Genomic DNA, 12,799 nt, shown 5'->3' with positions numbered 1-12,799 from the left:
GTTGCTAAATGGCTTATTTAAGCATAAAGCGTCCTCTGGAAAAAATGAGTGAGACAAAACAAACAAATATCTTGAATCACACAACGTTTCAATACTTGTGAAAGTTTAATACAAATTTGCTCTGCTATTACCATGAAATCAAAGTAGTGTACTGTTTCTCATACAATTATGTGCTCAATGGGATATGCCACTGGTGATGTGTATTACTTCTAAGAAAATTGTGCTTCCATGAATGAAATAAATGACCTTTTGTACTTTCCCATGTGCCCTTGTCATAATTTACTATTGCGTTGTTATTGTTAAATGAAATAACAAGAGATGTGTTCGTCAGAAACACAATGCCCCCTTTTGCGCCGCTTTGAAGCCATATATTTGACCTTTTACCTTGAAGAATGAACTTGACCTTTCACTACTCAAAATGTGCAGCTCCATGAGATACACATGCATGCCAAATATCAAGTTGATATCTTCAATACTGCAAATGTTATGATCAAGGTTAAAGTTTAGTGACAGACACACACAGACAGACAGGCCAAAAACAATATACCACCGATCGTTCGATCCGGAGGCATAACAAAATGGCGGTAGTTATTTTGTATTTTATTATCAGTTTTGGCAAGCTCTTATACAAAAGCAGGTTGGCTTGAAGAACTTTTGGTTCAGTGAGGGTCCTCTTCTTAAGTCAATAAAGGACAACTTGAATCAGAGGTTGGTGAACAATGGCTGAGAACGGATTTCATGACCAATACCCAAAGCAGTTATGTGGCAGGTCAGGGAATCAAACTTTCGATCCTTGGATTTGAAGTCCAGCGCAATACAAATGGAAATAGCCGGCCTGCTGGTTTTAATATTTTTCAACAATCATTTTCTTCAACACATCTTTTCCAAATCAGTGAATAATACATAATAGCATAAATGATTAAATATTAAGTGCACTCTTAGTAACAAGGTAGGCCCTGGATGGGATCCCAACTCATAGAGCATTCTAAAATTCTTTCCAAAGTCCAGGTTTTCTTTACAAGACTCAAGTGTCTTTATAAGCCACAGGTGTTAGAGTCAATCAAGTGTACAAAATTATGTTTATTCATATACAGTTTTTTTCCCACCATTTTGGGAATGGGGCCGGGTCCCTTTGGATTGGGAAAATTCGTGGCATTTTAACTAAAATTGGGAATAACTGTTGTTGTTGTTTTGCTTAAAATGCTTAAAAATTGAGGATACAAGTGTGTCCAGCATTATATTTACTAAGGAAGGGAGATGAACTTATATGAAAGGGAGATGAACAAAATATTGAGATCTAAAAAAAAAAAAAAATGTTTTTTTTTTTTTTTGAAACCTTCCATTGGGAATTTTTAGCTCCAATTTGGGAAAAAGATATACTTTTTTCCATTGGGAATGGGTCCGGTTACCGGACCCGATTTTGAATGAAAAAATCCACTTATATATACACAAGTCCCACAAACATATTATTTGCCACATTTTCACTACTCTTTATTGATCAATATAAACTAGCATCACCAACAGCCACCTACCGTCTGGTAAATCCTGTTTGTTGGCAAACACTAGCACTAGTGACTCCCTCATCTCGCGATCGTTAATGATTCGGTGAAGTTCCTGCCGTGCCTCATCTATCCGGTCCCTGTCCGCGCAGTCCACCACGAAGATGAGGCCCTGTGTGCCAGTGTAGTAGTGTCGCCACAGTGGCCGGATCTTGTCTTGACCACCAACATCCTGAAAACAGTCATCATTTGCATGTAGCAGGACCCACAAGCCTTTGGCCCCTAAAATGTGTGCTGGGCCCCTAGAAATGAGAAAACATCTTAAAACATATTAAAAGAACAGTGGTGGAAAACTTGTCAACAACAAATTTACATACCCTGGGAAACATTACAAAACATGTTTAGTTCTGTAAAGAAACTGCATTGAAAAAAATCATTTGAAAATACTTAAAACCACACATTTTTGATTGTGTACTGACCCCCTTCATCTTAAAACATCAAGCAATGATAGTTTCTCAAGCAATATGCTGTTTTGAAAACTTCAATTTAATACTTAAAAGCGTCATCTTTCTGATCTTGCACTGAACTTTGCTGTATTGTCCACAATAATAGTTACAGGTTAGCGAGTATTTTTCGGACAGCAGTATTTTCCACATGTTCTAATGTATTTATTTCATGTATTGTAGCCTTAAACACAATTTGCTTCCTCACATATTAAGAGACGATTGTTTTCTTGAAGTTCACACCAGAAACTTGTGTAGACACAATAATTATTGTTAAACAAGATGTGTTTGTGAAACACAATGTCCCCCTATATGACGTTTGACCTTGAAGGATGACCTTGACCCTTCACCACTCAAAATGTGCAGCTCCATGAGATACACATGCATTTCAAATATAAAATTGCTAGCTTCAATATTGCAGAAGTGACATTACATGAGCAATTTTGACCCATATATTTGACCTTGAAGGATGATCTTGACCTTTCACCACTCAAAATGTGCAGCTCCATGAGATACACATGCATGCCAAATATCAAGTTGCTATCTTCAATATTGCAAAAGTACTCATAAAATGAGCGATTTTGGCCACATATATTTGACCTCTGACCTTGAAGGATGACCTTGACCTTGAGCTTTCACCACTCAAAATGTGCAGCTCCATGAGATACATATGCATGCCAAATATCAAGTTGCTATCTTCAATATTGCAAAAGTACTCATAAAATGAGCAATTTTGGCCACATATATTTGACCTCTGACCTTGAAGGATGACCTTGACCCTGACCTTTCACCACTCAAAATGTGCAGCTCCATGAGATACACATGCATGCCAAATATCAAGTTGCTATCTTGAATATTGAAATACTGCATAAGTGTATATTAAATTAGCGATTTTGACCCATATATTTGACCTTTGACCTTGAAGGATGACCTTGACCTTTCACCACTCAAAATGTGCAGCTCCATGAGATACATATGCATGCCAAATATCAAGTTGCTATCTTCAATATTGCAAAAGTTATTGCAAATGTTAAAGTTGACGCAAACCAACCAACAGACCAACACACCAACCAACCAACAGACAGGGCAAAACCAATATGTCCCCCACTACTATAGTGGGGAACATAAAAATTGCAATGTTTACACATATTGTCAAAGTGTAATTTGACCTTAATGCGTGGGGATATTTTTAGTACGGGCATGCACAAACAAAGTCACTGAATAAGAACCGACATGTGTTCTAAAGATATTCATTTGTATGCTACAATGCAAGCGATTTAAATTGTTTTAATTTCAATCTCACATTTAAACATAAATGAATGGTCAACGCGCACAAATTACTTTCATTATTGATTTTTTACATGTGCTACTTGACTCACTTTGTTGTATGCAGATATCTTGAATCGCTGGTTGATTAAAGGGAAACAATTCATATTTACCTCTATAAATTCACTTTTCCAATTTACTCCCATGATCAGTTATTAATGAGAGTGTCCTCAGTTTTCACTACTAAATTTATAATTATCCCCTGTTTATCAATGCGATAAGGGTCAACAATTGTCAAGAAGACATTGAACATAGATATTCTTGTATACATAGCTGTTTGAAACCAGAGCTCCAGATAAGGATTTGTGAAATTAGTAACGGTACTGCCACTGACGGAAAGAAAAGGAGTAACGCTGAAAATCAATTAGTACCTGTACTACCATATCCAAAAATACAGGTAGTATTGTACTACCCGTGTTCTTGGATATTGAAGGGTGTATAACTGACTTTACAGAAACATTTGCATATATTATAAACAAGAAATATCTTTAAAAAAAGATATACGGCGTTGATTGTGGTTGCAGTTAATGAAAGGTAAAGACTTCAATGAATGAGATCAAAGATAGCGAATGTCTTTTACTGTGCAGTTCTTAGCTGCAGCAAACGCAGTACGGGATGATACGCGGAGTTTTCGCGGCTTATTTTACATTATTACATATTGCTGGTCATAAACGTGTAGATACAAAACAGAAAACCAAAAGAAGAATGGAAGTGAAATTAAAACATATGAGTCAACCGGTCGCACGCGAAGTATCCGTATATATTTTAAATATTTTAACGCGCGTTCTTCGAACAAACCTGTTTTAGTGGTTTGTCTGGCGTTGCTATTTGATTCGATTTTTAACAGTATCGAGAATCATTGCGTTCATGCTTAATTCATTTGTCAATATGATGGCATAATTCTTGTTAAATTAATTAAAAATAATATTTATTATGGTATTGTTGTAAAAAACATTAAGAATCTATTATTGACATACCATATGATATCGCTGGATATCTTCATTTAACATTTGTCTGGTCTAAAGAAAATTCTAGTTCACCTAGTTCACGCTATAGCGTCTTTATTATGTTACGATTATTTTCCTGGCCGCGAACTCCGATCAGCACATAGGGTAGAGATGCAGCGATGACCTGTATGTAAACTCTGACATTCACACACAGTGGCCGCAAATTGACCCGATATACCTCGCGAGTTGAAATGCAATGCATTAAAGTGAGTCTTCGCTTCCACTGCTCTCTATACTTTAACATGTTAACATGTTGACAGGAATATGGAAGTTAGTAATAAATATGTGAAAATAGCCTTTAAGTGCAAACGTTCTTGCGCTGAAAATCTTCTGAAAATAAAAGGTGGACGCACAAACTGTATTGATGTCGAGATTGAGTGTAAAACTGTTCTATCTATAAAGCCTTTTTATTAGATATAAAATTGTTTCATGCTGAACACGAAGTAAAACAGTGTTACAAAGACGCGGACATGTTTCCAATGTTCTGGTCGTATTCTCAAATCAGCCAATGCAGTCAATGAAGTGTATTCATCTGTACTTGGCCGTGGGAAGTTTTATTAGAATTCTATTGGACGCTAACAAAGGTCAGGCTAAGGTGAAAAGCTGGCTTAATACAGCTTACGCCGAAAAATATATTTAGCTTCTTAAACAGTTACTTTATTAGGTTTTTCGTTTCTGAATTATGATGCAAATACAACTACACGTTAAAACTTATGACTAAATACTATTTCTTCATTTTTCTTGACAAGAAAACAGAAGCCAAATAGTAAGCTAAGTAAATGAACACTAATGCCACTGTCTCATCTCAAAAGAATCATTGCTTTAGCAATAAACTGCCAAAGTTGGCATAAACTTAAAGCAAATACTTCAACTGGGTTTACAGATTGAATGTCAGGATGGTTAGACGACCGTATGTAGCCATTATAAAATAACAAATGATTTTTTATACCGCTTTCGGTTAAGTCGGCCTTGACTTGCGCGCAGACATATTGATTTTGACAGGTTTACGAGTAACCGGAAATCACGTGACAGAATAGACAATAATACCGGAACCCAGTCTACAACTTTTCGGTAATTTTAATTAACGAAAAGCGCCGTTAGGTTAGAGACCAACACATCACGCCGCGCTGACTCGGACGTATCAGTACGGCCAGATATTTTTCGTAAATGCGTAAAAAGGATATTAAAGTCGTAATTGTACGTCCAGTTTATAAAAATATATGCTTAAACCTTCATGAAAAAGCCGTATTTACGGCTGTACGGCCCTTATCTGTAGCTCTGTTGGAAACAAACTGTAACTCTTTATACACGCAGAAAGACATATTGCATCATAAATAAATATAGACATATTGCATCATAAATAAATATTTTACGTCAGTTAATGTCTCAGATACAACAAGAGATGTGTTCGTCAGAAACACAATGCCCCCTATTGCGCCGCTTTGATTTTTTTTAAATAATTTTTTTACCTTTGACCTTGAAGGATGACCTTGACCTTGAACTTCCACCACTCAAAATGTGCAGCTTCATGAGATACACATGCATGCAATTGTCAAGTTGCTATCTTCAATATTGCAAAAGTTATGCCCAACGTTTAAGTTTATTTTTCGGACGGACGGACAGACTGACATACTGACGGACAGTTCAACTGCTATTTGCCACCCTACCGGGAGCATAAAAAGTATCATTTTAACTCTAATTTGTTTCCATTTACTAAAATTTAATAAATGTCCAGAAAATACTCGTGTACAATGTAAAATCACCTCCCTTGACTGAGTTTTTTGATCTTCTGTTTAATGGGATTGCCGTATCCAATTTTCTCAAAAAGTAAAATAAAAATAAAATGGAAAAAAATAATTTTATTTTTATTTTTTCCTCCGCATCCAACAAAAAGTGTTCTTCTAAAAAAAGTTAATAGTGTATTTTAGCCTTGGCTGTTTTACAAAACAATGCTGTTTTTACAAAACAAATAACTTTGAAAACACCCCGAAGTCTAAACATTTTATCGGCGAAAAAGTATGTCCGAATATAGTACATATCCGAAAAATAGGTTGGTGTTACATCATGTTTTTTGTTTATCGGATGTAATTCATTTCGCCCTAATTTTCAAGTAAATCCATACAAACAATACCTGTAAAGCAACCTCCCATTTAAATTCCAGCCAACACAATTCATATCCTCACACCCAATAAAAATAAATACAAATAATCCAATAGTTAAATCTCCGATAGTTTTCACACATTGCATCCTCTATGGAGCTAATGTATTAATGCTGTATCTGACAGTACTGCATGCTGCCGGTAACGTAGTATTGATCAATGCCTTTTGGCCATTTACCACCTGCTGAGGTGTTACAAGTTTTACAGTTTTAACTGCTAAAAATCGGCCCCAATATCAAAGACCTTTGATGTCTACCGACAGCATTGACAGCTTGCTTTTTGAGGGATTGGTTTAATTGAGTCATTTGGTAACACTGCTGTGATTGTCAAAGACTTTTGTATGTAAATGTTTTTATTGTTGTTTCTACCGGAATTTGAGTATAGGGTAATTATGTTTTATTTAGAAGACAAAATAAATATTAACAAGGGCTGTTTGTAAAACATGCATGCCCCCCATATGGGCTCTAGGTTGTAGTGACAGCCATTGTGTGAATATGTTTTTTGTCACTGTGACCTTGACCTTTGACCTAGTGACCTGAAAATCAATAGGGGTCATCTGCGAGTCCTGATCAATCTACCTATTCAGTTTCATGATCCTAGGCATAAGCGTTCTTCAGTTATCATCTGGAAACCATTCTACTATTTCTGGTCACCGTGACCTTGACCTTTGACCTAGTGACCTGAAAATCAATAGGTGTCATCTGCGAGTCATGATCAATATACCTATGAAGTTTCATGATCCTAGGCATAAGCGTTCTTGAGTTATCATCCGGACACAATTTTACTATTTCGGGTCACTGTGACCTTGACCTTTGATATAGTGACCTGAAAGTCAATAGGGGCCAACTGCGAGTCATGATCAATCTACCTATCAAGTTTCATGATCCTAGGCATAAGCGTAATTGAGTCATCCTCCGGAAACCATTTTACTATTTCGGGTCACCGTGACCTTGACCTTTCACCTTGTGACCTGAAAATCAATAGGGGTCATCTGCGAGTCATTATCAATCTACCTATCAAGTTTCATGATCCTGGGCATAAGCGTTCTTGAGTTATCATCAGGAAACCATTTTACTATTTCGAGTCGCTGTGACCTTGACCTTTGACCAAGTGACCTGAAAATCAATAGGAGTCATCTGCCAGACATTATCAATCTACCTATGAAGTTTCATGATTCTAGGCATAAGCCTTCTTGAGTTATCATCCGAAAACCATTTTACTATTTCGGGTCAACGTGACCTTGACCTTTGACCTCGTGACCTGAAAATCAATAGGGGTCATCTGCGAGTCCTGATCAATCTACCTATCAAGTTTCATGATCCTAGGCATAAGCATTCTTGAGTTATCATCCGGAAACCATTTTACTATTTCGGGTCACCGTGACCTTGACCTTTGACCTAGTGACCTCAAAATCAATAGGGGTCATCTGCGAGTCATGATCAATGTTCCTATGAAGTTTGATGATCCTAGGCCCAAGCGTTCTTGAGTTATCATTCGGAAACCACCTGGTGGACCGACCGACAGACAGACCGACCGACATGAGCAAAGCAATATACCCCCTCTTCTTCGAAGGGGGGCATAAATATTTATGTATAACACCAAAATACCCCCCCCCCCCAAAAAAAAATAACACTTTTTTTATTGTGGGGTGGATGGGTAGTGTATGTAAATACAATTTTTATTAAGCACTTTCGTGCACACTTGAATGCCGTAAGAGGGTTGTTTATTGTTGTTTTCTTTTTACTTGATTGTTGATTTAAGTAACTATAAAGAGAATTGAATAAGCAGGATTTATAATGCACATCTTGTATTCAGTAATTTAAAAGGGGAAATACTAATGCAAAAAATTACAAGATAAAACAGAAAAAACAAGACTTCTCCTTATTTCTCCTGACTTCTCCCTAAAAAAATGCCAGTCAAGACAGAAGTCACTTCTCCCTAAAATTTGACCCTAGGCTGACCCCTGTAACACTGTTAATAAGCTGTTATTGTTCTTACTATTAGCTCACCTGAGCAGGAATGCTCATGGTATGCTGTTGTGATCGACACCATCTGCTTTTTCAACAGTTTGTGTGTCCTCAAAAGTTTGCTTAAACATTTAACTTCTTTTTATTTTTTTAAACATTTTTGAGACCCCTCACACTTTATACTGACTGGACACTGCATGGAAATACCAGGCAAGTTTACAGGTAGTTATTTTTACTGTTTTTAGTAATTTCCAAAAATAAAAAATATATTTTTTTTATTTTTTGCTTTATTTTTATTTTTTTCCTACGAAACTTTTTTGAGTTTTTATTGTTATTTTTTTCCCTCCTCCTACTCAAACTTTCAAAAAAAAATCCCGTTCAACAGAAAATAATAAAACTCTGGCCTTACATTCAAGTGTCGAAAACAATCACAGTATATATCAGTTGTTTTTTCATGACATATTTCTCATTATTAACGAAGTAATCGAAGAAAAAAATAAATTTTGTCTGACAAATACTCGCTTACCAGTATGTATGTGTTTGTAAATATATTATTTACTTACTTTCTTTTTTATGCAAAAAATAACTGGATTAAACTTAAGTATAAGCTTCAATCGGAACTGCACACATAAATTGAAATCTTCATACAACTTTACACAATCATACATAAGTACAAATGTTAAAGTTACAAATAAAAGATAGAAAGTTAAGCAAACATATAGCTTCATAATTGATTTAATAGTAAACCAGTCCCAGATACAGATCATTTTATCCACAATCCCAGAGGTTTATTGCATAGTTGCATTCAAAACACTCCAACTGAATCCAACTAACATCAATACAAAATCATTTTATCAGCCGCAATTGTATGTGTCTATATTAACTACTCATACTTGCCTCACATTCACTTGTTGCAAACAAATAAACCAATGATTTGATGTGCAACTTCTGAGATAAGATCCATCAAACAAGCTGGTGCTGATTTGCAGAAAATACTGTTCAAATTGGTTAAAATATGGACCACAAGAAGTCTGATAGTGGGCATTCCATAAGCAACTAAAACATACCTTTAATATTACGCCTTCTGGTGCTAATATATTATTGAAACAAATGTAACTAATTTTCTTTGCATTCATAACAGTATTCATAGCATAAACTGGATACAGGTTTTTATTTAAAAAAGTCTAATGTTAATTCATTGTGTTTAATGAAAAATTCTTCTCATTTTAATATAGGATTTTAAGACTTAAGAAACCACTGTTGCTCCTCAGAATTTGCCAAAGCCCACAATATAATTGTACTGAATTGTGGACATTGCTGAATAAGCAACTGACCAAGTGACCTTAAAATCTGACCTCATGCAAATCATCCTTATGTTTATAAATACATTTTCAGCATACATTGCACATCAAGTTGTGCACAAGATTCTACAACTGGTGACATAATTAATCTCTCTAGAAGCACATACAGATGTACTTTGTACACATCAATTATTACACAGTGATTCAACTTATTTCAAGCTGCACAAAAAGTGACAAGGATGATTAATAGTTCTGATTATTTTCCTCCTATCACTTCATTAGATGCAATACAACAATCAATAGACAAGTGACAAATCACACAGCATATTTCATTCCATCACTACAAAATGATGAGCTTTCTACAGATCTATCAACATTAAATTCCAGAAGGCTACAGTTTTTTTCAAAAACAGAGATGAAATAAAGAGTACTTACTTTCATGACTGAAGTATACATGAAACACTCAATACTTGAATAAAGACTTAAAGACAGATGTTAGGATCTTCATTAAACACTGAACTCCTGGATTAAAATGACATTTTAAATACATCTGTAGGGCATCTAAGTAAGAGTCACATACCAAAATCAGCTCAATATCTAACAAGAAATATCTTTAAAAAAGATATACGGCGTTGATAGTTCAATGAATGAGATCAAGGATAGCGAATGTCTTTTTTTCTGTGCAGTTCTTAGCGCCATCACACGCAGTGAGGGATGTTACGCGGAGTTTTCGCGGCTTATTTGACATTATTACATATTGCTGGTCATAAACCTATAGATACAAAACAGAAAACCAAAAGAAGAATGGAAGTGAAATTAAAACATACGAGTCAACCGGCCACACGAGAAGTATCCGTATTTATAGGCGCGTTCTTCGAACAAACCTATTTTAGTGGTTTGTCGGGCATTGCTATTTGATTCGATTATTAACAGTATCGATAATCATCGCGCTCATGCTTAATACATTGGTCAATATGGTGGAATAATTATTGTTAAATTAATCAAAAATAATATTCATCATTGTATTGTTGAAAACCCATTAAGAATCTACATATTTCTGGTCTAAAGAAAATTCCAGGTCACCTAGTTCACGGATAGCGTATTTATTATATAACTATTATTTTACTGGCCGCGAACTCGGGTGATGACCTGTATATAAACTCTGACATCCATACACTGGCCGCGAATTGACCCGGGTTGAAATGCAATGTATTAAAGTGAGGCCTCGCTTCCACTGCTCTTTATACTTTTACATGTTAACATGTTGACAAGAATATGGAAGTAAGTACTAAATATGAGAACATAGCCTTTAAATATAAACGCGTTGCGCTGGTTATTCTATGAAAATAAAAGGTGTACGCACAAACTGTATTGATGTCGAGAATTGAGTGTAAAACTGTTCTATCTATTAAGCCTATTCATTAGAAATAAAATTGTTTCATGCAGTTAAACAGTGTTACAAAGACGCGGATATGTTTCCAATGTTCTGGTGGAATACTCAAATCAGCCAATGGAATAAATGAAGTGTATTCATTCGTACCTAGCCGCGGGAAATTTTATTTGAATTTTATTGGACACTTACAAAGGTCAGGAGAGGTGAAAAGCTGGCTTAATACAGCTTACGCCGAATAAACAACATCTGGAAAATGGTCATTATAGAGAAAACTTCTAAATCCACTTATGTCTCAAATCTCCATGCTTTCTATTATAGAAGCTCCTACCTTGGATTACACACATTTAAAAATATGAATTCCCTTTTCGAATATAGACCTTGTACCTGCCAAATGAAAAATAAAAACAGGGGTCTAGATAGGTTCAAAACTTAGGGAAAAGTTAATTCTCTCAAAAGCCAAAATTGGGAGAAGTGGCAACTTTTTTGGTAGAAATGGTACATTTGCATTGAAGATCCCATTTTTAATTAAATTAATGCATAATGATTTAATATAAGATAAATAATAAATGACATTTGCATCATTATTATGTAAAATTTGCTTTAAGATTACTGGTGAGACCAAAAAAAAAAGGTCTGCTTCGGGTCTCCCGAATTGGCGCCGACCCTCACATTTTTATTGGGGTCACCAAAAAATTTTTTGTTCATTTTCGTTCATATAAGATGTAATATCAAGCAAACTAAGCATATATATATATAAAGAAAGTTTAAGCACAGCGGCCCCGCGGAGCCTGGTCGTCCAAATATATTTCGCCGCGGCGCTTGTTTTTCCGATCATGTCGCTGCAACGCTTGAACATTTCCAGGCGCTTGAAGACTCTTATCCGTATATTGTCTTCATTCGGCCAACAATCAATAAAATACCCTCACGCTAATCAGATGTGTGAGCATAAGGGGCTTAGATGAGACGTGTAAACGATGGTATCCTGAAAACGGCGCAGGGACAAACCGCGCCCTGCTATTTGTTGCAGTCAATGACAATGGGCACCTCGTAAATTTGTCGACCAGGCCGATGGCGCCCGATAAAAATGTCCGCCAGAACAATCGGCACCCAGATTAATTTGGACCCGCAGAACTCCTAATAGTGCTCTTTCTGGTTTCCAGATTAGAGACCTTATGCAGCTGTAGCGTTTCGTTTTCCCAGTGGTAGTCGAATAGAAGTTTGGCAAATCATCGTGGCGCTGTCCAATGCGATCCATAAACCACGTTTCTGCATTGCCCAGAAAAATGTACCCAACCCAAAGAAAACAGTATAATCGAATATGTATGGTGGCGAATGTTCGGGGTATAAAGGAGTTGATTGTCCGGAGCTGCAAATGATCGGATTACAGCTTAAAAATAAGTAGGGAGCCGATCGTCTGAGGTAACACATTTACTGGTCGCCGATTGTCGCGGTGGACAGTTTAATTTGGTGCTAATTGTCCAGGTCGACACATTAACCTCTTCCGTGGACGCAACACTGAACAAATGCCAAGGCAACATACAGCGAACAGAGTAGAAGACTGATGAGGAAATGGAGTGGTTGACCATTCATTTATGGAACAGCAACAACCATCTCTACACGCTGGCAGCTGTTGGCCTGCTCCTC

The 12,799-nt window shown here is 36.2% G+C and overlaps 1 protein-coding gene across 2 annotated transcripts in view; it reads right to left on the bottom strand.

Annotated features, from left to right (window-relative positions):
- The window catches only part of LOC127870774 (ADP-ribosylation factor 6), a 44,884-nt gene that overhangs the window by 5,567 nt on the left and 26,518 nt on the right, over positions 1-12,799 (bottom strand). For both annotated transcript variants that reach the window (XM_052413251.1, XM_052413259.1), the window contains one exon: positions 1,533-1,731. In XM_052413251.1, the coding sequence (XP_052269211.1) occupies positions 1,533-1,731 (199 nt within the window). The remainder of the gene's footprint in view (positions 1-1,532; positions 1,732-12,799) is intronic.

Source organism: Dreissena polymorpha, chromosome 1, assembly GCF_020536995.1.
Source record: "Dreissena polymorpha isolate Duluth1 chromosome 1, UMN_Dpol_1.0, whole genome shotgun sequence".
Taxonomy (NCBI): Eukaryota; Metazoa; Mollusca; class Bivalvia; order Myida; family Dreissenidae; genus Dreissena; species Dreissena polymorpha.
This window is presented reverse-complemented; position numbering and strand designations above follow the sequence as displayed.